The 25,820-nt window shown below is 41.6% G+C and overlaps 1 protein-coding gene across 1 annotated transcript; it reads left to right on the plus strand.

Annotated features, from left to right (window-relative positions):
• The first annotated feature begins 8,576 nt into the window (after window positions 1-8,576).
• Window positions 8,577-24,837, plus strand: RAP2C (RAP2C, member of RAS oncogene family). The gene is made up of 4 exons (XM_049766713.1): window positions 8,577-8,738; window positions 8,959-9,808; window positions 12,251-12,568; window positions 22,346-24,837. Exons 2-3 carry the CDS (start codon window positions 9,536-9,538, stop codon window positions 12,527-12,529), a joined length of 552 nt encoding a protein of 183 aa, XP_049622670.1. The 5' UTR covers window positions 8,577-8,738; window positions 8,959-9,535; the 3' UTR covers window positions 12,530-12,568; window positions 22,346-24,837.
• Window positions 24,838-25,820: the final 983 nt, after the last annotated feature.

The raw sequence follows: 25,820 nt of genomic DNA on the forward strand, positions 1-25,820 counted from the left end.
ATCCAAATCAGTTAAGGTCTTAAAGAAATCACTACTGAAGGAGGTTTGTAATAGAAGAGAGGTATTGGCGGGACCTAAAAACTTTGTTCTACTAGATTTTCTAAATAAACAAAATGATCTAATATAATAATAATAATAATCTAATAATAAAAATGATCTGCACTTACAGAAACTTTAAGTATTCTTTTCCAAACCTGTCAAATTATTTTGAAAGGAACATGGCAGTATGTGTACTTAACTGAAGTTTAGATGCATAGCCAGTGGAATGAAATGAGATCATGGGGGCCAGAGTGATAGCACAGTGGGTAACGCATTTGCCTTGCACGTGACTAACCTGGGTTCGATCCCCAGAATCCCATTTGGTCCCTTGCCAGGAGTGACTCCTGAGTGCAGAGCCAAGAACAATCCCTGAGCAAGGTGGGGTGTGGCCCTCAAACAAACAAACAAACAAAAACAAACAAAATGTACTTATGTCTATGCTACTTACAGATTGTGCCTGTGGTTTATATTAGAAGATTTCTCTACAAATTTCTCTATGTAAAATCGACAGGGCTAAAAGTGAAAACGCTGGCCTGACAATAACTTTGGAACACAGTGATACAAACTGAAAGGCAAAGTTCTGAATTTCAAGGGCATGCTCTGGAGACACCCCTCACAGAACCCTATCTTTGAGCCTTAAAAATGGAAAATTAGATGCCAGGATTTCGTGGGCTTTTGACTGGTATGTTGGGGGCTCTGGGCAGGACAGCTAGCCATAGGACCCCTCGGCTGACCACTTTATCCAGGCGAGCATGATTTCCCCCACACCAGGCGGGTCTTCAGGGCCACGCCTGGTTAATCGGGCCCTGGGAGGAGGGGGTGAGAGATTCCTTCCTAGGCATCCAAAAACTACAGAGGCTCGGCTGGGCTCAGAACACTCCGAATGCCAGGATTTCTTGGTGTGTTTGCCTGGTATGTTGGGGGCTCTGGGCAGGACAGCTAGCCATAGGACCCCTGGGCTGACCACTTAGCCCAGGGGAACAAGATTCCCCCCACACCAGGCGGGTCTTCAGGGCCACGCCTGGTTAATCGGGCCCTGGGGGGAGGGGGTGAGAAATTCCTCCCTAGGCATCCAAGAACTACAGAGGCTTGGCTGGGCTCAGAACACTCCACATGCCAGGATTTCGTGGGCTTTTGACTGGTATGTTGGGGGCTCTGGGCAGGACAGCTAGCCATAGGACCCCTGGGCTGACCACTTTGTCCAGGCGAGCATGATTTCCCCCACACCAGGCGGGTCTTCAGGGCCACGCCTGGTTAATCGGGCCCTGGGAGGAGGGGGTGAGAGATTCCTTCCTAGGCATCCAAAAACTACAGAGGCTTGGCTGGGCTCAGAACACTCCAAATGCCAGGATTTCTTGGTGTGTTTGCCTGCTGTTTAACAAGGAATTTTGGTGGAAGAGTCCCCCAGTTTAATGCTTATGATTGAACCATGTCTTGGGAATCATTGTAATTGTTCTTATGGCCTCATATGCGCCAATAACACCATGTGGCATTGCTTCTTATTTGCATAGGCACATTAAAATGGGAAAATAGTATAAATACAAATAAGATCCTATCTAATAGAGACTGGAACACACAAATCTTGTAGTGCAAAGGGACCTTACACCCTGAACATTGACATAACGACCTGGCACAGACCTCAGAAGAAAGGACATATTCCATTCTCCCCTGAACCAGGAAAGCCATCCACGAAACATCCAGGCTGGTCTATAACATCACCTGGAAGCAATCCTCTACCACGGAAGACCTACACTGCTCAGACTTCGACCTGCTCAAAAGAGACTTCCCTTAACACTGAGAAGACTTAACAACAACAACGACCTGCTTACAGGACAGGGCTCCCTGCATTGCCCTTTGATTGTGAGGTGAAAGGAGAGGATGCTCCACATCCTGACTTCAATGTAAGATATGCAGATTCCAGGATCTTTAATACAGAAACATGATACCAACAACAGAGACTGTGTGAAAAATAAAAGTGTGTTGGCACTACAGACAATGTATTGGATTGGACGATCTAGCTTGCCTGGAGCCTAGACTTCGTCTTGTGCCAAGAAACTTCAGGGGTCTGGTCTCTTTGTACTTAGGCCAACGTTATTTCTTTCCATGTCCCTCATATTTTGGTGGGCCTATGCAAACAACAATTGCCACTCTAACACCATTTTTACTGTGCTCCTTTGACTCTAATCCTTAAAAAGAACTCACTTAAAATTTGAGGTTAACTTAAGCTAATATGCATGTATATGGAAATGTAAGAAAATACTATGCCTGTAATGTTTAAGGAGTTACGTAAGTTTTATGGCTTTAGATTGCCTTGTGTACTATTAAGAAATATTATAAGGTGTTACAATCTGGGGACTTGAGGGACAAAGTAATTGTACATGGATTCTGTCTTATTTATCTTAATGTTCTTTGGCTGAAATTTCAAAGTTAAGATATCAGCAAGGGGACTTCTGAGAATTATGTTATGGGTGATTGTCCTTCCACTGTAACTTTACCTTGTCCTCTTTCTTTGCACCCTTGTTCTCATAATTAAAAATAAAAATTAAAAAAAAAGAAAGATAAAAAAAATAAATAAAAATAAAAATAAAAATAGCTTGAATAAATTTTGGAATTGGGCAAAAAAAAATGGAAAATTATTGTTTCAGTGGTTTGCATTCATAAATAGTGTTTAGAAGCCTGTTTGCCTTGAATGGATTATCTCATTTATTCTTCAAAGGAGTTGTATTGTTAAATATGTTATGCCCAACTTAACAAATAAGAAAATAGAGGTCTAACTAGCAAAGTGCAATGCTAATACTATCTAACTATAATGCCTTATTTTTTTGTTTGTTTTTGGGCCACACCCGGCGGTGCTCAGGAGTGACTCCTGGCTGTCTGCTCAGAAATAGCTCCTGGCAGGCACGAGGGACCATATGGGACACCGGGATTCGAACCAACCACCTTTGGTCCTGGATCGGTTGCTTGCAAGGCAAACGCCGCTGTGCTATCTCTCCGGGCCCAATGCCTTATTTTTTTTAATGAACTACCCCACAGTTGCTAGTCGGAAAAATATCCTACCGCAAGTAACAATAGCTAAAAATGCTAGAATTACTAATATCATGAGTGAGGTTAGGAAGAAGCAGATACAGTAATGCTGTACTGTTGGAATCTAAATTACTGTGTTCTTTTTAAAGGATAATTTGGAAATGTTTGTCAGAATGCTTTAAAGTACAAGTACCCCTTATTTTAGTGATTGAGCTATTGGAAATTGTCAGAATGTTTTTAAATGCAAGTACCCCTTGTTTCAATGATTGAGCTATTGGAAATCCACAGCCAAAATTTTGCTGGCAAAAATGCAACTGGATGATGACCAGCATAAAGAACTAGAGGCAATCAGTCTCTTGTAACAGGGAACTGGCTAAATCATAGTTCCACCAGTACCTTATAATGGGGAACTGGTTAAGTTGTGGGTTCAGCCACATAAAAAATTAAGTAAATTGATATGTTCTAAGATAGAAAAATTCCCAAGATGGAAACAAATGCAAAATTGTGTACCATAAGAATACTTTTTGTAATATTTTTAAAAAGCATGCAGGAGGTAGGCTGATTGAGGGATATTCAGGCACTTATAAACATATGCTTCTTGAAAGAAAAGACAAAGATTTTTCATAATAAATACTAACAGAATGAATATCAACAGACTTATGATTATGTGTCATTTGAAAATGCTTGGCTCTTCTTTATTTTTTCTAATTTTTCCTCTCAATGGTCACTGATTTTTTAGTGATGCTTTCTTAAAATCTTTGTTTAAAAAAAGTTCAAAGAGCTAGCATTTGTTGAGAGATCATAATGAGCAAGGGGCTGTGTTAAGTATTTTAAATATAATGCCTCTGATTACATTGTCACATGACATGATGAGCTCATTTTCAGGTGAAGAGTCAGCAGCTCAGAGAAGTGAAATCAGCTAATAGTTGGGGCGGGGGGACCCACAGTATAATTCTTTGGGGGAAATGGGAAGCACACACAACAGTGCTCAGGGCTTACTCCTGGCTCTACGTGCAGGAATCACCACTGACGGTGCTCAGGGAACTCCATGTGGTGCTGGGGATCAAACTGTGTGGGTAGCATACATGTTCATGGAGATATATCTCCGGCTGCAATTAAAACTACACTCTGCTCCAGGTCCGAGCCTCTCAGCTCCCAGGTGAAACTTTTTCAATTGGACTCTAGACTCTCCTAGCCTAATAAACTAGTGACAAGTGGTGTCTAGTTTGTTGAGAATACGTATGTGAAAGTACTTTCTGGAAGTATAGAGATGTTCCTGGTTAGCAGACATAACGAATTTCTTTAAATTATCCATATCACTAATCATCAGGAAGATGCAAATCAAAACTACAATGAGGTACCATCTCACACCACAGAGACTGGCACACATCACAAAGAGCAAGAACAATCAGGCTTGCGGGGATGTGGGGAGAAAGGAGCTCTCATTCACTGCTTGTAGAAATGCCATCTCATCCAACCTTTATGGAGATTCCTTAAAAGAATATAAATTGAACTCCCATATGATTCAGCTATACCACTCCAAGGGTTATACCCTAGGAACACAAAACTACAATACAAAAATGCCTTCCTTACACCTATATTCATTGTAGCACCATTACAATAGCCAGAATCTGGAAACAATGCAGATGCCCAATAACAGATGAGTCGTAAAGAAACTGTGGTACATATACACAATAGAATACTATGCAGCCATCAGGAAAAATGAAGTCACAAAATTTTCCTATACATGGATGGACATGGAAAATATTATGCTGAGTGAAGTAAGTCAGAGGGAGTGAGATAGACACAGAATAGTCTCACTCATCTGTGGCATTTAAGAAAAATAAAGGCATTATTGTAATAATGCCCAGAGACAATAGAGATGAGGGCTGGAAGGACCTGCCACTACATAAAGCTAAGCACAAAGGGTGGTGAGTGCAGTTAGTGAAATAACTACACTACCGACCATCATGAAAATGGTAGTGAGTGAGAGAAGTAGTATGCCTGTCTCAAATACAGGCAGGGGGTGGGGGAGGAGGGAGATGGGGACATTGGTGTTGGAAGGTTGTACTGGCGACGGGGGTGCTCTTTTTTATAACTGAAACCCAATTACAAACATGTTTGTAATCATGGTGCTTAAATAAAGATATCATAAAAATAAAAATAAATAAAATAATAATTTGTCTTCAAAAAATAAAAGAAGAATGTTGGTGGAGGGAGGTAGACTCTCCTCCTGGTGGTGGGATTGACTCTGATTCATTCTATGTCTGAAACCCAACTACAAAAGACTTTGGAAATCACAATGGTTTCAATAAAATTCAAAAATAAACAAAACAAATAAAAACCAAATTTCTTTAAATTGGGTAGACCCGTCCACAGTTGCCTAGATGTTGTCAATTTGAATTTGTTTTTGACCAAAAACTGGGGTAATCAAAATTTTTCATTTGTTCAATATTTTTATATTGTTAATATAGGGCCCCTTGCTTTAGCAAAGGTTAATGTGCTGACTTTGAAGGGGGGCAGACATCAGTTTGACACCCAACACAATACAGGGTCAGATGAGCAAGGCTGGGTGTGGTCCTGAAAGCCTCCACATGCTCAAAGTGGCTGAGGTAATCCCTGGCTCCTTAGGGCCTTCCAGGGCTTCACTTTCAACTCTTGGCCCAGTTGGCTAAGAGTTGGCAGGAGTAGTCCCTGGAACGCCCTGTATCACCTGGGATATTTTCAATCCCAAACAATAATTGAATAAAAGATTATATAATGAGTTTATTCCTCTTTTCCACATCAATACCACTTTGTTGCTTAACAACTAAAATGTGGGTTGAAGAGATAGTGTAGCTCTTAAGGCAATTAATTACCTGGCAGCTGCCCAGCCCTGGTCCAACACCCAGTACCATAAATGGTTTTCCAAGCACCGCTAGGAGTGATCCCTGAACACCTAACCAGGATAAGCTCTGAGCACAGCTTACTCCCCCCAGGGGGAAAAAGTAATATGTAATGGAGAAACAACAGTCCTTTCCTAACAAACACCCTTATGGTCTTTATTCTCATTGGTTTCTTATTGGCTTATAATTTTTTGGGACTTAAGGGTTTAGCGCCATACCTCAATATATGTAATTGTCACCCTTACCCCCATCTTACAAAGTTGCAGTGTCTATTGAAGTTACTTCCAATCAACCTCAGAGGGGTGCTTTTTGGGGAATGGGGGTGGGGTCTGTGAAGCCACACTCAGGGATCAGTCCAGAAAAGGAAGGCTCTAGAAACCATATGTGGTGCTGGGGTTTTGAACCCAGATTGGTCATGTGCAAGTACCTACCTGCTGCACTATCGCTCCAGGTCCTCAGCCAGTTTCTTAAAGACTACTGAAATGAATCTTTCCTAAGAAAGGTTAGGTGACATTTCACGTGCATGTGTGTGTGTGTGTGTGTGTGTGTGTGAGAGAGAGAGAGAGAGAGAGAGAGAGAGAGAGAGAGAGAGAGAGAGAGAGAGAGAGAGAGAGAGAGAGAGAGAGATAGAGATTGTCTATACTAAGAGGAGGCATCTGGCTCACTGTCTGAAGAAACCAAGAACTCTATCCAAAACACTTTGGCCAACACATCAGAGATCTTAGCATTGCCAACAGGTGGGAAGCCCTCAAAAAGAAGTGCTTCCTGTTTTTTCAGTTCAGTGACAGAGCAGAGACTTGCTCAGATTGCCCAACTCTGGTTGCTGGATCAGAAGAGGAATTTCCAGATTCAGTGGCAAGCAGGGCTGGGTCCAGGCTGTGGATTCATCGCAGCAGTCTAGAGACAGCGAGACAGCGAGAGGGGCAGCTCAGCTCCAAATAGGACAAGCACCCCATGTGGAGAGTACAGTGACCTATGGAGAGACTCATAAGTCATAGGCCGAACCTCTGCCACCAGAGGGCAGTGCCTCGGATAGCAGGCGGGAGTCTGGCCAGTTCGGGACTTCACTGGACAGATTGATTGCACCAGCCCCAAGCGGAGCAGAAATCAGAAATTGAACCGAACTGGTCTTTGAATACTGTAAGTGACATTGCGGGACGCTCAGGGAAAGACACAGTGGGCCTTCACACAAAGTGATTTTCCTTTTTCAGACGGCCTAACAATTTGGGTCCGGTAATCAATCTTTGTTACTCTGGCCATTTGGACTTGCAAGGAAGGAAACTTGGAGTCGATTTGAGGAGGCTAGCTACTGAGACTGTCAGGTCTCTAGGTGAATGCTTTGCATCAAAATGGAAGTGACGTGCCTAAAATCAGCAGGGGGTGCCCGACTGCCTTTCAGCCGGCCCCTCTGGCTTGTGGCTGGCTGTGGATCTGACAGAAAGTTTACAAATAGAAAGTTAGCAGAAGAAAAGATATGTAAGGAGTAAGTTTTGAGCTAAAAATAGAAAATGGTGCAAGCCTGCAGTCATCTGCATTTGAATTTGAAGGACTAGGAAAGATGACTGTGAAAAACAAACTTTTAAGTGGGGGGGGAGGGGGAGAGCCAGCAGCCAAATTGTCGCGCCTGCAAATATTGCAGGCTAAAAAGCAAGCAGCCCGCAGGTCTAAAACGGTTTTCAATCCAGATTTCTGAGTATGGGGGAAGCTGGAAGCGCTGTGTAAGTGTAGGATTGAAACAGGGCTCGAGTTTCCTATTTCCGCTGAGTCCCAGGGAGCTGAGTGAGTGAGTTTGTAGTCGATTTCTAATCCTGTTGTTTTGCCCGCGTGGTGGCCAGAAAGCAATGGCTTTGGGCTTTTGGCCGGCCGTGTCAAGACAGATTTGCCAGATGACAAAAGAACTTGTGTTTACTTGTCCGCACGGTTAAGTAAAACCCAATGCCTGCCTTCCCAACTCTGAGCCATCATCAAGTCCCTGGGTAGTTGGCACGCTTTTCTTCTGGGGACAGGGGAAAAAAGTAAATACATGACAAGAAAATAATGAATAAAGGCATGTGGCGGCAATAGCAGCAGAGAAAATGAACTTTCTTAGCTCTTTCATTTTCCCTGCCACTTGCAGTGCAGGAATGTTTGGCACGATCGCGGCTCGGCTCGGTTATTCCTGGCAGTCCGGCACCACCCTGCGATCGATCGGACCAAGTCCTTAGGCTGGGCTAGGCTGGGCTGGGCTGGGCTGGGCTGGGCTGGGCTGGGCTGGGTTGGGTTGGGGGTGGCTGCGAAGCGCGGGGGCTTCGGCGGGCTTGGGAGTGCGATCGTCCGACTAGCTGGCAGGATCAGCCACTGCGGCTGCAGGGCCGGAGGGTCGAGGCCAAGGTGGCTGGAGGGAGCCGGCCAGGCGGTGGGCCGAGGCCCGGGGCCAGGAGCCCAAACTCTCCAGAGCGGCTCCCTCTGCAGGGCGCGGCCCGGGCGCCACCGGCTGGTCCCGGAGAGGTGGGACTTTCCCCACCGGAAGTGATCGCGTCCAGTCTCGGGGAACTGGGGCATCTCAGCCAGTGTGTCAGGGAAACCCTTCCGGGTGTGTGGTGCTGGGGGGGGTGGGGGGTGGGTGAGAATTAAGACGAAAAAAAAAAGGTGGGTTCGCCAGGAGTCCCTGCGGCCGCCGCCGCCGGATGGCCCCTGCCCCTTCCCGGGCCGAGCGTGCAGCGGCGCAGGGGCAGCGGTGACAACGGACGATCCAGCCACTGGCCATGGCCTTGGCTTGACACAGGCGGCCGGGCGGGTGCGAACTGCAGGGTAAGCGGCGGCATTGACTGCGGGGCCGCCCGACCCGGGTGCCAACTGCGGTGATCGCGGGTGGGAGCGGGAGGGAGGCAGAGAGGTCGCCTAAGGGGGGGGGGGCTGCTGGTGCAAGGGCGGGGAAGAGGGAGCCCAACCGCTAACGTGGACCCCATTCTTTCCCCCGCACCCCATCGTCCCTGATCCCCCCCCCCACCCTTTTTGCCTCCCCATACAGGCCGGACAACGCCCGCGGCAGCCTCGGCCCACAGCGAGACCCGCCCCGGGGCGGCAGTGACTGGAGCGGAGCCCACAGGCCGGGGCCAACTCGCCCGCGCCAGCAGGAAGCGGGGTCCCTGGGCCCCTTTGTGTGCAAAGGCGGGGGAGGGGTTGCAGGGCTGCCCGGAGCTTGCAGGCTCTCGGGACGGCCGCCGGCTTGCAGCAGCCCCCCACCCCGACTTTCCCGGTGAGCAAGGGGGGAGCGCTGGCCACTGGGCAGCTCCCCCACTCGCGCTGAGCGGCTCCGGGGGCTCGCCCGCCTCCCCACGCCCCCAAGCCGGGCTGCCATTCCTATAGGAAGGGCATTGCCGGCCCTTCCCCACCCACCCCGACACTTGGCGCTGTCCCCTCCCCCTCCTTTAACTTCCTCTTCTTCCCCCGTTGGGCCGCCGGCTGCGCCGCGATCGCCTCCCCACTCGCAGATTTCCGCCCACCTTCCGCCTTGCACAGCCCGCCGTGCAAGCGGGTGCTGCTCGTGGCTGGGTTTTTTTTTTCTTCTTCCCCCCTTGGGCTAGGAGTTGGTGAAAGTAAGCCTCATGAGGGAATACAAGGTAGTGGTGTTAGGGAGCGGAGGGGTTGGCAAATCGGCCCTGACCGTGCAGTTTGTCACCGGGACTTTCATTGAGAAATATGACCCCACCATTGAAGATTTCTACCGCAAAGAGATCGAAGTGGACTCGTCGCCCTCGGTGCTGGAGATCCTGGACACCGCCGGCACCGAGCAGTTCGCGTCCATGCGAGACCTGTACATCAAAAACGGCCAGGGTTTCATCCTGGTGTACAGTCTGGTGAATCAACAGTCTTTCCAGGTAAAGCCACAGGCCAAGTCCTGGAATGTGTTGCCAGGGGGGTGTGGTGTGGTGAATGGGCTCGCGGTGTGACTTCTGGTTTGCTGGAACTGGGGCGATCAGAGACTTTTTTTTTTCTTTTTCTTTTTGGCTGTTGAAAGTTTTTGGACATGGTGCATTTTTTTTTTTGACGTTACTCCTGGCAGGGAAAAAAAAAGTCCCAGGGTGGTTTCTGTCTAAAGAGAGTGGGAAAGGGATCACCCACCGGCAAGCAATAGTTGCAAGTTCTTTTTCAGACGGGAGGGGGAAGTGGGAAAGACATTGGCCCAACTGGAGCTGTTTAGCCCCAACTCGCACCTCTTGAGGTGGCTTACTGAGTTCTACAAGTATTGATAATTGCATAGCAAGCCACCATCATGAAACGGGTCATCGAGGGGAAATAGATCACTTGGAGAGGAAGATTATTTGGAGCCGATAATTGGGGGCACACATGACTTTTCTGTGCCCGCTTTTTACTTCACCCCCTTCTCAACCAAGTTTCTAAACCAGATGATATGAATCTTAGTGCTGAGAGATGAGCCTCGATCACCTTCCAGGTACAGGAGATCAGTGCAGGTTTTTAAACATGGCCGAAGAGCCAAAGCAAAGCTGGGACAGACTCTTGACAAAAATCTGTCTACTGTTTCCCTGGGAAACAGACTAAAGGTTTAACATTATTTTAAGAGCTGCAATAAATGTTGCTATTTATTCCTTGAAAATAAATAACCTCATATTGACCCATTATATTGACCTCCATTGATTTAGGAAATGGATATATTTTTCTGCATTTAAAAAGAATGCACTTAATGCTGTTTACTTAAGAGACATTAAGTGCTTCAGCCAATACAACATGCTAATCCCACTTTTTTTTAGTATTTTAAAAAGTACTATAGTCAACTTTCCCAGGTACCTGATATAACAACTTTAGAATTTTTGTCTTCTAAAGCTAATGAATTTCAAGTAAATGAATGAAAGTTAATGGGATCAAATAAAAGTTCATTTTAAGTAAGCTTTAATTGGAAAGCCATGCTATATAAGGAAATTATCCACACCGTCAAAACTACCAAAGTACCTAATAGTGTTTTTATGATGGGCATGTCTTTCTAAAGAATCCTTAAGAGAACCTGGAAATCGTAGAGTTTTTCACAAGATTTCCATTGAATCTACTTCTGTTGAAAGACACAACAGGGCAGGGGAAAATGAGTGAGAAGTCTCCCATTTCTATGGAGACTTCAACTTTTAAACCCAAATGCCCTAACTTTGGATTTTCAGCTGAACTTCTGCTTCCATAACATAATGGCTTAACCTAGAAGATTGAATTGTTATGCGAGTAGATGAAAGTGTCAAAAATCTCAACTAACTCTTGGAAGTTGGGCTCAACTTCATTCACCTAGGTTGCTTCTACCCTTCAGGTGAATATAATTGACTCCTGCCCTTTGTCAAACCTTTTAAATTAGGACAAATAAAAACCATTCTCTTAGGGCTGGAATGGTGGCGCAAGCGGTAGGGCATTTGCCTTGCATGCGCTAACGTAGGACGGACCACGGTTCGATCCCCAGGTGTCCCATATGGTCCCCCAAGCCAGGAGCAATTTCTGAGCACATAACCAGGAGTAACCCCTGACCGTCACCAGGTGTTACCCAAAAGCAAAACAAAAACAAAAAAACTCCAAAACATCATCTTTTCCATCCCAAAGTTGAGGACTTGTTCAGTTTCTTTCATAGATAGTTCTAATTATTTAGTAAAAGAAACAGACCTGGGTTGGGGGGGGAAGGGGATCCTCAAGTTATAAAACTCCAGCATAGGCCAAGAAAAGTTGCACTTCTTCCAGCTCAAATCCTGCCTCCTCTGTAGAAAGAAGTTCACCATTACAGGTTCTAATGTATCTGAAAAGTTGTTTTGACTGGGATTGAAGGTGTCTCCTTACATTTACAATGAAACAGTCAAGCTTATGAATCTGTAAATTTGAGTTATCAGACACAGAAACTTGTGCTTGCCACCCCACCACACACACTTTCTCTTAAGCATTCTTGCTAAATGGCTAGGAATGCAGAGATGCTGTGATCCTGTGCTAGGAGTGATGGCAAGAGCCAAGTTTGAGGAAGTGGTCTGACACTCCTGTCAGAACAATCGATCAACTTTGCTGCTTAAATCAGTATAGACTGGAGAGAGACATTTATTAAGTGTGCAAACTACATTTTATATTCGTGACAGAAACTCAGCAGGCACAGCCTGTGGAATTTACCTAGTTCAGATTTCACAGGGGCGGGGGGCGGGGCAGTCTCTATTTGGGGGTGTGGTTTAATTTTGGATTCACTTTCTGTCTTCACAGAGGCCTGACCTGTTTGTGCTATTACAGTGCTTCTCTATGGTTATGTAAACAGTATAATTTGTTTTCCTTTCTCTTTGTGATTGTGTAAATAGGATATCAAGCCAATGAGAGATCAGATTGTCAGAGTGAAGAGATACGAAAAAGTCCCACTAATCCTAGTGGGAAATAAAGTGGATCTGGAACCAGAACGAGAGGTTATGTCTGCCGAGGGCAGAGCCCTGGCTCAAGAGTGGGGCTGTCCTTTCATGGAGACATCGGCAAAAAGTAAATCAATGGTAGATGAACTTTTTGCTGAGATCGTCAGACAAATGAACTATTCGTCCCTGCCCGAGAAGCAAGATCAGTGTTGTACAACTTGCGTTGTCCAGTAAAAAAAAAATGATAACCTCAATCATGGCCATACCGAGCAGGTTAGTTGTGGAGAGAAACTGATGAGCCAGAAAATGTTTTGTTTTTAACTGAGTGAACACAAAATTTGGTCAGTGCTATTACACGTTGTTCTACCATTACATTTTCTTTTTAGAAATGAGATTTTTTCCCATGGTACAAATGCCAATATGTAGAGGTGGGGAGCAATCTAAAAACATATAAGCCAAAACAAGTTGTTCTAAAATTGCTTGTACTTCCATCTCCAAAACAAACAAAAAAAGATGTTTTATAGTGTTACTATTCTTCTCTGTGTCCTTGATTGCTAGCATTCCTTTGAGATGATATGAATTGAAATAGTGTTTCTGAACATTTTTCTCCTGTGACCCCTTAATCATGTTTCTTTCCTGTTTGCTCCATGGAGTCTTACCATTTAGCTCCCTTAATTTTTTCATCTTCACCTGTGGCCCCCTTGGACTACCCTGGGGCTTAAGTGGGACAGTATATCACCTTTCTCCCACCCCCTCCCCATTTGAGAAATGTTGAGTTAAAGGACATTTCCCCCCATTTGAGTAATTTAGTATTTGCAATGCACAGGACAATATCTAATGATTTCAGAAGCTTTGGGTTGTTTTTTAAATTCTTTTCTAGTCCAGGATGACAAGATTCTATAATTGAAATCATCAGTTTACTAATCACCCAACTACTTGATTTAACAGGGTGATTATTTAATCAAATTCATCTGTACTTTGCACTTGAGGACTTAAGTGACCTCAGATAATGACATGACATGGTGCTCTATATACCTTGACTTCCTTATGAATATATAGTGCAAATGACAATCTGGTAAAATATCATCAACCCTGAGTTAGAGGGACAATTCCCCAGCCCAGGTAACAGTGAATTTCCCAAGTGCAATTTCCTTAAGACAAAGCCTTCAAGCCTTTGAGTGAATGGATAACTTAATTTAATTTAAAAGTTTTTTTTAATAAACGACTATTTTTGAAAAGCCAGGTTCTCTAACATGGCTGAGCATTTAAAATGACATGCTTTTATTCGTCTTATGACCTTTTCATCTAGCTGGTAAGTGGGCAGATAGTCTCACGGTGACAGTGACACTTAGATGAGCAGCTAAAACAGCCAGTATCCTGCATGGCTGAGAAACCACAGCAAATTGGAGAGATCAGAGATGGAATTGATTGTTTTGAGTCAAGCCTGACCTCTAGTCCAGGAGGTTGTGCTGCAGTAGGCAACAGGCATTGCAGATTGCGGCAGGTTCCAAATCAAAGGGCTGGCACTCTTTTTGCTCCTTGGAGAAAACACGAACAGTCCTCAATTTGTCTCTGTAGACAAGATCACCTGTCAGGTAGTGTCATCTTTGAAAATGAAGAATGACAGTGGGGCCTTATTTAAAATCCTTTCACTCGTCAGCTTGTGAGCATCTCAAAAACTGACTAGAATTTATTTATTTTTCTTTTCTCTCGCTGTATTTTGGTACAAAGTCACTGGTCACTATCCAGAATTGGGGTCCAGTGTATGCTGGGTTGATAACATTGCCTTGTGAGGTGATTGGGTCACATGTGCTCATTTTCATAATCTCTCTTCTTAAATTGTAGGCGAGGTTCAAGTTTGAACAAGTTCTGTGTGGTGATCGCCATCTTTCCGATCAGGTTTCATTTCTGTCTTATGACTGCTTTACACTGGGAAAATGACAAGTTCTAAGTGCTTCAGATATTTCACCTTTATATAAAATTATCCAGCTCTTACAGAACGTTCCTTATTTGCCCCCACCACCACCCATTAACGTTGACAGCCATAGCAAATAAACTGAATTAAGTGGATCTCATGTAGGAACTCCAGCTGTCTCAGCCCAAATGGCAAATGGATAATGTCAAAAAACTATTTAAAAATCTTTCTTATTCTGTTTCTGAGTTGATTTCATTTAACAACTTTGGAGACCTGAGTTACTTTTAATCCATTTGTTCATCTCATCCAAGTAGATGATTTAATAGGTGTTTCCCCAAGCTCAGGACACGTTTGCATTTTAATTTTTGTTCAACAAAATGGTAAAATTTGGAAAATAATGAACATGAATACCCCTGCTTTATAAATCATGGTTCAAGTTGTTTGTGTACTTTCTGGTTTGGTTTTGGTTTCTGTAAGCAGAATATACAATTCTAGGTATGAGCCTATCGTATGTAAGATCAGTTGACTTCTGAAAATATTCAAGGAATTGTATAACCAAGGCCTTTTCAAACAACACAGTAACTTTTTTCCTCACACCAAATATGATGAAATATGATGTGTGTGGGGATTTGTAATCAGAAGCCCCTAAAGCAGGGGTCTCAAACTCCCACGGGCCGTTTGTGGCCCTCCATACAACATTTTCTGGCCCTGCCCAAGAGGAATCTTTTTTTGTTTTGTTTTGTTTTAGTTGTTTTGGGTCAACATTGGGTCACCCCCCAATATTCAAGGCTTACTACTGACTTTGCACTCAAGGATCACCCCAACTTTGCCTCTCGAGGCCCCCGGTAAATTGAGTTTGAGACCCTTGCCCTAAAGTGTGTTCACCATTTATTTAAAACAAAAAGATTCAAAGTTCTTTAACTAGAGAGTCATCATTGACTACTCAAGTCTGTTAGTCCTGGCCTTGATTGAGAGGCACACTTTGACAAAAAATGACTGGAGAAGTGTTTATTATTTTTTTATTTTTTTTAAGTTAGAAGAGTACCTTGTCCACAGTGGAAATACTAAGCTTCAAATAAGTCAAGAGTACTGTGGTTGCTGTAAACTGGTTGCTCTTAGTTGAAAGGGAAAATGTGTTAATGCTTGAAGAATTGCTTCTGATAATTCCTCACATTTATTTCTTTACCACCATTCCATCTGGGTCACCAGCCTCTTGTGCAACACCTGTTTTTCTGCCTGGTTCCCAGGATTGTTTCCTCACCTTTTGCCTTCCCACTGGCAAGTAACCTTGGTGTAAGTTGTAAAGCCAGGCCAGGTTCTTGGACGTGCCAGATTTTGTGGTCTGTTTCCTTACTGATGCCAGGAGCCTGTTTACAAGTGCATTGAAGGAGATTTTTTTGACTGGGTCCCATTGGGCAGCTTGGAACCCAGTCATTGTAGTAGTAGCCCTGTTGTTTTTCTAAACTATATCAAGGTGTATTGCTAGAACTCACAGACGGTTTGGGTGTACTATCATTGAAAAGGATGGATGTTTGTTAATAATATAGTACTAGCAAAGAATCACAGAGCTGTTGATTTCTCAATGTTCTGGGCTCCTTATCGAAGGGGCTTTCCCATGCCTGGTAGTTTGGCAGCATGTCAAACTACATGTCTAACCTACTACATGTCAGCACTGTTTAGACACACATTTTAGCTGCAGCAGAGGAAAAAGTCTAGGTATGATTATGGGGGTGTGTAAAAAACCTCACCCCCCCTTCCAAGAATTACTGGTGAAAAGAAGTGGAGAGTCAGTAGTATTTGCTTCATTTCTTAACAGAATGGATAGGATTTAAGGGGTAGCAGGAGGGGCCAAGGCAGTTTCTCAATAGGGAATTTCAAAATGGAGCAAAATCATAGCCTAAAAGATTTGTTTTCTTTTTTTTTTTTTTTTTTGGTTTTTCGGGCCACACCCATTTGATGTTCAGGGGTTACTCCTGGCTAAGTGCTCAGAAATTGCCCCTGGCTTGGGGGGATCATATGGGACACTGGGGGATCGAACTATGGTCCTTCCTTGGCTAGTGCTTGCAAGGCAGACACCTTACCTCTAGCGCCACCTCGCCAGCCCCAGATTTGTTGATTTCTTGAAAGGAATGGTAGGAAAGTATAATCAAGTTACCCCTTAAATGTGCTTACCTGCCAACAATTCTAATATAGAAAAGTATTTTTTGTGAGCATACCTGTTTCAATCTAATATGACTGAGCACTTAAACAGGAATTTTTCAAAAAGGTATATTTTTTTACTGTGGTTAACAGGATTTGTTCCTGTGTTTCTCAGTGTATTATAGAATAGATTCACCCAACAAGAGTAAATGGTTCATACGGGTACCAAACACCAGGAATCAAACTGCAAGAACAAAGATCATTATTTATGTCAGCCCCAGTTCATTATATATGTCAGCCTGAAGAAAAAGGGAGATTCTTGATTCAAGACTAGCACATCGTTTCACGTGGCAGCAGACTGCCCGGCACATTAACAAAGGCCCCTGAGAGCCTACACCATTTATGAATGTCATTTTAGTCTAGCTGGCCCTACTATTTCTAAACACAGGGGGTTTGATTCTCATTTTCAGGCTTTTGTGTTGATGTGTGCATTTTTTTTTAAAAAGGAGAAATCAAAGAAGAAAAGAAAAGCAAAAGAAACAGAGCAAATCAGAATAGGCTCTCATTTTTTTCCAGCTTTTAATTAGATATGATATGAAAGAGATTTAGTGACTGTGAAGGGAAAGGATGGCAGTGAAATCTGTACTGTTAAACATTGGCATTTGGAGACTCAAGTTAAATATTAATCATATCAGTACAACTCGGGTGGAATTCTGTTGCAGAAGTTGGTTTAGATAGAGACTTCCCTTCTCCACCCCACCACCCCGCTCTCTTTTGCATATTGCATGGGGTAGAGTAGTGAGTTTAGTTTTTTGTTTTTGTTTTTGCTTGTTCTGTTTTGAGGCCACAGCTAGTGTGGTGCTCACACTTTACTCCAGGCTTTGCACTTAGGAAATCACTACTGGTGGCTGGCTCTGGAGGGAGGCATAAGGGGTGCCGGGGATCAAACCTGGTTCAGCGCGTGAAGACACAAATGCCCTACCTGTTGTTCTCTTGCATCACCCAACTGCCTTTTAATAGTTATTTGTCACCAAGTCCACATGCTAGAAGAGAATGGAGCCTTCCGAAGGCCAGCTCAGAATGAAAGGGGGGGGACTTGTTTTGTTATTGAGCGTACCATGGAGATCTGGGAGAACTGAATTGTTTTGCCCTTTCTGCCATCCTGATTTCTACCAGAAAGTTTCTTTTTGACCTCCCCCCCCCACAAAGGTCATGGTTTAGGACTGTTTAAAATGCTTGGGTGCCTAAATAGATTAGACCTCTGGGTGTGGAGGTGGCCTGTGAGAATAACTCTGTGGCTCTGTTCCCTCTTCAGTTGTTTCCTTTTTTTGGTTTTAGTTTTTGACCACACCCAGCAGGGTTCAGGACTTACTCCTAGCTCTGTAGTCAGGGACCTCTCCTATCAGGCTTGAGGACCCCAAGACCAAACCTTGCTTGGCTTCATACAGGCAAGTGCCTTACCCGCTGTCCTATGGCTCCAGCCCAATCAGTTGTTTCCTTTTAACCTCATGATTAGGCCTCATTGCAGAATGGAAGGCAGTGAGCCATTCAGTTTTACTCCATTACCTCCCTGGCTTAGGATGGCCCATCAGTAGAATTAACCAAAATTGCATCATGGAGTTGGAGAAGTGCCACTAAGGAAGTATTCTAGCCATACGACAGGAAAGATTCTCCTCATGAGATTACTTCTCAGGGGCATTGTAAAATCCAAAAGATAACATCACTAAGAAAAACTCAAATATGGTCAGTTAGGGGAAAAATGTGTGCTACCAAAAACACACTCCCAAATTCCCTTTGAGTAGCTCTCGTCTCAGAAATCAGTGGATTCAGAAAAAAACACTTTGAGATTGGAAGGCCACAGCAACCCTACCCTAGCTGACTCAGGGCTGGCACTGCCAATAAGACCATTGGCCCCACCTTGCTGCTCTTTTATTTGACTTTGTTGTTGTTTTTGTGTTACACTGGATGATGCTCAGTGATTACTCCTGACTTTGTGCACAGGAATTACTCCTGGTGGGCTTTGGGGAACTAAATGGGATGTTGGGGATCAAATCTGCTTTGAAGGAGAATAAGACAAGTGTCCTCGCCCACTGTAATTTTGCTCCAGCTCCTGGTGATACTGTTTGTTATATTCTCATTGAATGCATTATATTTACAAAGGTATTAGTTCTAGGACATTAGAAGAAGTTTCTCGCCTTTCCTGAGGTGACCAGAAACTTTGAGGGTGCATTTTCGCCTGAAAGCATGATTCTACTACCATTCAAGGATTCTCCATATGTTAAACTTTAAAGTTATTAGATGAGAAGTAAGCCTTTCTTTTGGTGGTGGTGGGACTTGAGGTCCATAGGCAAGGTGTTTAGTAGTTACTCCTGACACTGTGCTCAGGGATCACTCCAAGCTTACTTTGGGGAGCTTATACAATGCCAAGGATCCAAGTGGTATCTGCCCCAGCTATGACCTGCATCTTAATAACAGTACTAATACTATCTCTCAGGTCTCATGGTGAAATACAGATCTCATGATCTATATTTCTTTCACTTGGATCCCAATATGCTTAAAGGCTTATGTTAGAGAAATAAGATTCCTAACTTGGATAAGAAAATGTTACATAGGGGCTGAAGAATAGCTTGAAGGCAAAAAAAAAATAAGTGCTTTCTTTCCAGGGTTGAGCTGCTTATCTGAGCTTCAGCATACCTCACCTATGGTCAGCTTGGTCCCAGTGACTGACTGTTTGGGATCCCAAATACTGTAACTGTTACTATCTGGTGTGCCCTGCCTGAAATGTGTGAACCTTCCCCTACCAGGAAGTACTACAAGCCAAAATCCAAGCAACACAGCCAGGTGTGCAGCCCCCCAGAGTGCATGTGTGCGAATACCATGGCTGTAGTGTGCAACTCCAGCCCAGCACATGTGCAAAGCACCACAGACTGAGAAAAGGTGCTCTGTCCTCCCCCCCCCCCACTAACACTGGTCTAAAGCACTGGAACCACAATGAACCTCCCCCACAGTGAGGGTTAAAGTCAAAAGTAGTGTGTGAGTGACCCTTTGGTTATACAATGTCAATAATAGCATCACAAAAGAAGGCAGTAGAGGGGAATTTTTAAAAAAGGAAAAGTAAAAGGAAGAAAAGAAAATGCCCAACAAACATCAGAAAGAAAATATTTTTTTAATTCCATTGGTTATATTCCTGAGAATATAGTATGTCTTTAACACTGGGAGGAATAAAATTGATTATGATTGCATTTTTATATCTGCTGAAAAATGCTAGTTAAGACCATGTATATTGAAATGGCAAATACAGCTAAGCTAAAAAAGACATTCATAAACTGGTTAAGCCTTTCAGGAGCCTTTGTTAAGGAGCTGGGCATTCTTCTGCCATGTGAAATGATGTGCTAGTCTTGAGTCAAGAATCCCCCCTTTTCTCCAGACTGACATAAATAATGATCATTGTTCTCTCACTTCTGTGTTGGGTACTCTTGGTGTATGAATATAGCCCACTTGGGGGAGATCCAATTCAATAATTTCAGTTTGTACTGTTGTGGCTTTGTTTTTGTTTTGCCTTTTAAAAAAAGTAGCATCCTGTAATAAAATCTGATTTCAAAAAGTGAAACCAGTTAAAACAAGAACTTGAGCAGAAGCTTCCAGAGTCAAAGATGATGGGTCTTGCTGGAAATTTGATAGTGAGGAAAAGAAACCTCCTTCCATTCTATCTCACAGGCAGCAAATTAAACTTCTACAACATGTCTGCATATGTTATCTCTCTCCTAAGAGTTTAAAAGTCAGAGTTTGCTGCCTTTAAAGCTGCTGGGAGATTTTTCTCTAAGCAAGGATTGTTCATACGCTGAAGATTTCGCTGTCACAGTGTGTAGCAATAATATTTACATTGCACATTCTGTGAAATTGTAATCAGAGAGAATGTCCTTTTTGCTTAATGTAAGCTTTCCTTCAGGATTTATTACTGCACAGAATTATAATTTATTACTCCTTTGAAAAGTAGCTGGTATTAATACTCCGTTGGTTTAATGGTCTGTCTCATATTAATATTGTTGAGCCTGACCCAGGATTTATCTGTGTCTCTTGATTTCACCGGTGTATTGTCATCTTGTGGAATGGGATAAAATAAATGGGAACCAGGTTTGTAGAGGACAGGAGCTAATGTACATATCACTCTTTGTTGAATATAGATTCTGGTAAATATGCTGATTTGTATTCTTGGTGTTGGTTTTGGCCACACATAAATAGCTCCGCAATTTGAGTTCAGAAGGCTTGAATTGTTAAATCATTGCATATTGTAAGTCTTCACTATTTGAGGCCTAATCATATTTGGAAATCCCAGAGTCTTTATAATTGTTTATTTTTTAAAGAGGATTAAAATTTATAGCAAAATTAATTCAAACTAATTGAGGGAAGTCTAGTCTGAATTACTGGAAAAGTGTTCACAGTGAATTGAATCTATAATGAAATACTGTTGTGCTTAAATAGGTATGAAATTCTAATGAAGCCTTTAGAATATCAAAGAAATACATAACCCTAGTCTTCGAGAAATTTATAACATAGTTGAGAAATGAAAAAAGTATCTGGCATTTGTATACATTATATGAATACGCTCACATGTAGCCTACAGGTTTATTTTTAGCAATCCCATGAAGAAAGAATTTTGTCCCTGTTTTTATTATGAGGAAACGAACTTGCTCAAGTTGAAATAGCCTGTGGCCTCATGTGCAATTTCCTCTAAATGCAAATAATTTTTATTTTAATTGAAAGAAAAATGTTTCTATGATAATTTCCAAAAGGGTTTGCCTTTTAAGGTAACAATTTAAGTAGCAGAATTCCAATAAAAACGAATAAGTTGTTCTTTCAAAGTAATCATTTTTATGCCAGAGCGCCCATTAAATAGTTCGTTTAGACTCTGAACATGAATATCGTTACTGCCAAATGAAATTAAAATTGTGCATGTGTAAACACTGGTAAAGCCCAGAGATCCTAAATTGTTTTTACTTGGCATTCTTTCTTCGTTGCTTTTCTCTGCTTCTAGCTTGATTTGATGAATTTTATCTTTTACATTTAAAAAATCATAATTACAACCATCTAGAAGCTATTCGATGATCCAACATGGTGACTGGACATGACAGTTCTCTAGTTCATCCTATGATGGGTTTCACTCAGAAAAGGCCATATGAGAAGGTCCTGGTCAGAAAATGTTCCATACAGGGCAGATCAGAATGCAAAATGTGAACTCTTGGTTATTATTTAATACCTAAGTCAGGTTGGGACATTTAGTAGGTTCTTGAAAGCACACTCCTGACTGAATAACATTTTTTTAATTCTCAAAAGAAAAATCACAATTTGCAAATGGCACGTCCTGTCAAGTTAGCACATAATTAATTTACATTTACTTCTGATACTATTTCCCATTAATATTATGAAGAGGTCAGCTTCAAAGTAATGTTCTACCTGTCACTTTTACACTGTCAGGCTTTTTAAACAGTGAACATTTACAGCATTCCCACATATGCAGACCATGCTCTCCAGGCCTTTGAGAACATCTTAAATATTGCATAAAGTGTAGTACAAATACGTGATTTCATATTATTTTTTGAAAAAAAAATTTGTGGGTTGACTCATGCCTTCTCTTGGCCAACTCCTGTTCTTAACCCCTGGGACTGTATTATCTGCCCCAAGCACCACCCAGAGTGACCACCAAACACTTAGCAGGAATAACCCCTGAGCACATAGCCAGGTGTTGTCCCTAAGCCAAACCCAAAACAAAATAGTTACACAATCTCTTCCATACAATGAATCATTGCTGTGTTTATAGTTTTTAATAGCTTTTGGGGGGCCTCAGAAAAGAACTTAAAGTGATGGTGAGCAGGAATGATGATAACCTTTTCCATATGTTCCTAGATCTGTTGTCACTCTTTAATTTGATGTGCTTAAATCACGTTGTTTTTTTTTATGAAACTACATTTTATGACTTTTTTCAATCTTCATTGCAGATAAAAACTCAGAGGAAATTTGCACAGATGCTGCTTTGGAGAACTTTACAACCTGGGTTGCAGAACTGAGCCTTGGTAAACCTGTCTCTATTACAGCATGTTGCCATACATCTAATTAAGTGCATAGGTCTTTGGCCTTCAAGATCCATCGACCTTAAACAGTAATGCTTAGCACGTTTACCATATGTTTAAAATCTGTTCTTTATCAATCAGTCCTTTTGTAGCTTTCTAAGTTCTTAATGATGGCTAATATGCAAGAATTAATTTTAATATGTTAATTGATTTCTTTAATCAGTTTCTCAACTTGTATTTATTAAATACTCAAACTCAGTATTACCTACTCAATGCCTTTTAAAAGAAAGTTATAATGGAGAAAAATTGAGCCTTAAACAAATGGTTACTTCTGTATATTACCTCGCACCAGTGCTTCATTCTATTTGTAAAATCTTTCTCCTCTAAATGGTTGGTTAATACTTTGAGACTTTGTTTACGTGTGGCAGGCAGTGTTGTAAAAAGAAACTAAAGATCACTTGTTACCTGTGTGGATGGAATATCCCTTTTCTTCTCTTGCAGTTTGTGATGTGTTTTTGCAATTAACATGTTCTGAAAGTTACCATTGATATTTGAAATTGACTGTAGAGCATTTAGCTGAAGAGTTAAGCATTTGATTCCATTAGGTTTTCACATGTGTTAATCTCATTTACAGCATAGAATTGCAGCAGTAACATTTTCCTTTCTGTGAAGTTCTAAATTTAGTTATGACCTACTTAGCAATGCCTTTGAAAAGGGATATTGTATCCATGGTAAATTAATTGTATACCTAAACAGAAATTGCTCAGCTTTGCCCATCAGGCTTGTAATTGACATCTAGAAGATTTCTGCACATGTAAAATTGAATTCTAATAAAATCATATACACGTTCGAGTTCTTAATATTTGTCTATCAGAATAGTTTAAAGCAATATTTGTTAAAGTTTTCTTGCACTATCACAATTGCTTTTTAGTTCTTTCTCAAGAAGCATGTTCGTAGTAGAGACAAAATCTGTGTAACCGGAGGGAGGAGAGCGCCAAGTGTCTGGGCTTTTAATTTTTATTGTTTTGCAAATGTGCTTCTAATAGCCATTGCCTTCCATGTTTACCTAATCAGCACATTTTGTCTGAATACTTGAACATTTTTAACAGTAATGCAGGTATAGAAACAGAAAGGACACTTATAAAGTGTAATCTTTTGGTTCAATTTTAACACCATGACAAACTAGCGCTTTTTCTAGCAATGATTTCAACATTTTGTAAGTTTGACAGTATTTTATTGTTGGGTTTTTGTTTGGTTTAAGTTGTGTGCTTTCATTTGCAGGAGTTAGTAACTGCAGCTCACCTACTGCACCAAAGTTCTCGATTTTAGGAGCCCAGCTTTAGTCATTTGAACATGCTTCTAAATAAAACAAAACAGAAACCAAAACTCTACTTTTGATCTATAATAGCTCAATAACTTTGTCAAGGAAAGCTCTAATATATGCAGTGATGTTTATGGAAGGGTGTGGCAATTTTAAATTTCTATGGTGTGTGATGTTCAAATAAAGTGATACCTACATTCATGTGATTTATTGGTCAGCATGACCATGAATTATTGCGTAGACATTGATTAAACTTTGATTTCCTTTTTTAAAATCGTGTTGCATTTGATTCCTGACCAAATTCCCTCAAAGTGAACCCTTGATCTTAGATTTTGAATTTTATGAAGTGATGTAAGAGTGGAGATAAGTGAACCATAGTTCCTTATTTTTAAATAGCTTGAAATAATTTAAGCTCTCACTTTAAAACCAAACTTAATGCACACAAAATAGGTTAAGTGATTGTGGTTCAACTTTATTAGCTCTGTGAAATTCTAAAGGAATCAAATAGATGATTTACATTTTCTGCAGGTTTTTATAGTGTTTTTTCCCTGATGGATGGTTCTTACTCATTCTTTATGCCCTTGACACCTTTCTCCCTATCCCAACTCCTCCCCCACCTATCCCAGCACACATGAGTGTCTTGGACCTCAGCAACAAATTTAACTTGAATTCACTTAGGATCACAGGAATCAGGGGAAAGTGATTTAAAGGTGGTTTCTCCAGCACATTTTAAGAAAAGGGACCAAAATTTATTTTAGCTTCCTCAATAGATTGCATGTCAAGTTGCTTATTAGGATAATAAATTAATAATAAATGCAATATATGTCTCATCTTTACTATGGCATCTGTTTAGGAGTTGTTCAAATCACTGCAGTAGGGCTCTGCAAATAAACCTATTATCATGGATCTAATGTACTGTAACTTTATCAGTGAAAGGTAAAAATCTCAACAAGTACAAACACTGAACAGTGACCTATAAAGATTTGTAAAATTGAAATTTTTCCAATAGATTTCATTCTTGTCATTTTGTAAAACGACCCTGCAGTCCACCTGTTTGTAACTTTTTTAATAAAATAAAATAGACATCTGTATTACTGAGGTTGGTTTCTTGAGTTATTTGATATATTTATTGTTTGAGATTTGCTCACTTGTAAATCTTTCCCATAAGTGAAAGGCATTAATTTTTATCAAAATAAGTTATCTTGCAGTATACATTTAAGGCAGAAGTTAAACACTCTTGTGTTTCTTTAATCATCATTCTTGCAGATGTGGGAACAAATGGTAACATATCTTAAATTTTGAAATTTAAATTGGGTAGTTTTCAAAGAAGTTAGAAACAATAGAGTAAAAAAAGATATATAGGTACATAACTTGATCCTCATGGAAAAAGTGTGGCCTAGCTACAAAATGGTTGACTGGACATTGTTCATGTATAAGGATGTTTCAAGGCAGTGTTAAGTACTAGAATTAAAAATTGAGGACCAGAGCCATAGTACAGTGGGTAGGGAGATTGCATTGCATAAAGCCAACCTGGGTTTTATTCCCTGACATACCATATGGTCTCCCATGTCTTGCCAGGAGTGATTTCCTGAGCTCAGAGCCAGGAGTAACCCCTCAACACTGCTGGGCAAAAAATCAAAATGCCAAATGAATCAAGGAAATTACACACTATTAATATTCTGATCCAGTGAAGGGTTTTGCCAGTCAATTTACTGCCTAATTCAATATATATTTTTAAAATTTAATATATTTAAAGAGCGTGTGTCACATAGTTGACATAGTTGGTCATGATATATTTGTTTCCAGGTAAGTGGGAGTGAAATTATTTTAAAATGGAAGAGAAAAAGTACAGCATAAGCAAATTTGTACTAATTATTGTATCTCTAATTAGGTCATTAAGTCATTGTCAGAGGTTTATTAAGCTCTACTCGCTAGTTGACCATTCTGTTTTACTCATGTGTTTCTGAACATCAGGTGGCTTCAATACACATTGGCATATAAATTGGTGTGTTCCTACTGGATAACAGTTTAAAACAAAAATGGAGTTGTCTGGTCCAGGGATTCCAAGAACTATTGCTGATA

The sequence above is a fragment of the Suncus etruscus genome, chromosome X (genome assembly GCF_024139225.1).
Source record: "Suncus etruscus isolate mSunEtr1 chromosome X, mSunEtr1.pri.cur, whole genome shotgun sequence".
In the NCBI taxonomy this organism is placed as follows: Eukaryota; Metazoa; Chordata; class Mammalia; order Eulipotyphla; family Soricidae; genus Suncus; species Suncus etruscus.

Bases quoted from the DNA above. Each gene is read 5' to 3' on its own strand.
- RAP2C (XM_049766713.1), top strand. From the start codon at position 9,536: ATGAGGGAATACAAGGTAGTGGTGTTAGGGAGCGGAGGGGTTGGCAAA. The intron at 9,809-12,250 runs GTAAAGCCACAG...TTGTGTAAATAG, and splicing joins TGAATCAACAGTCTTTCCAG to GATATCAAGCCAATGAGAGA.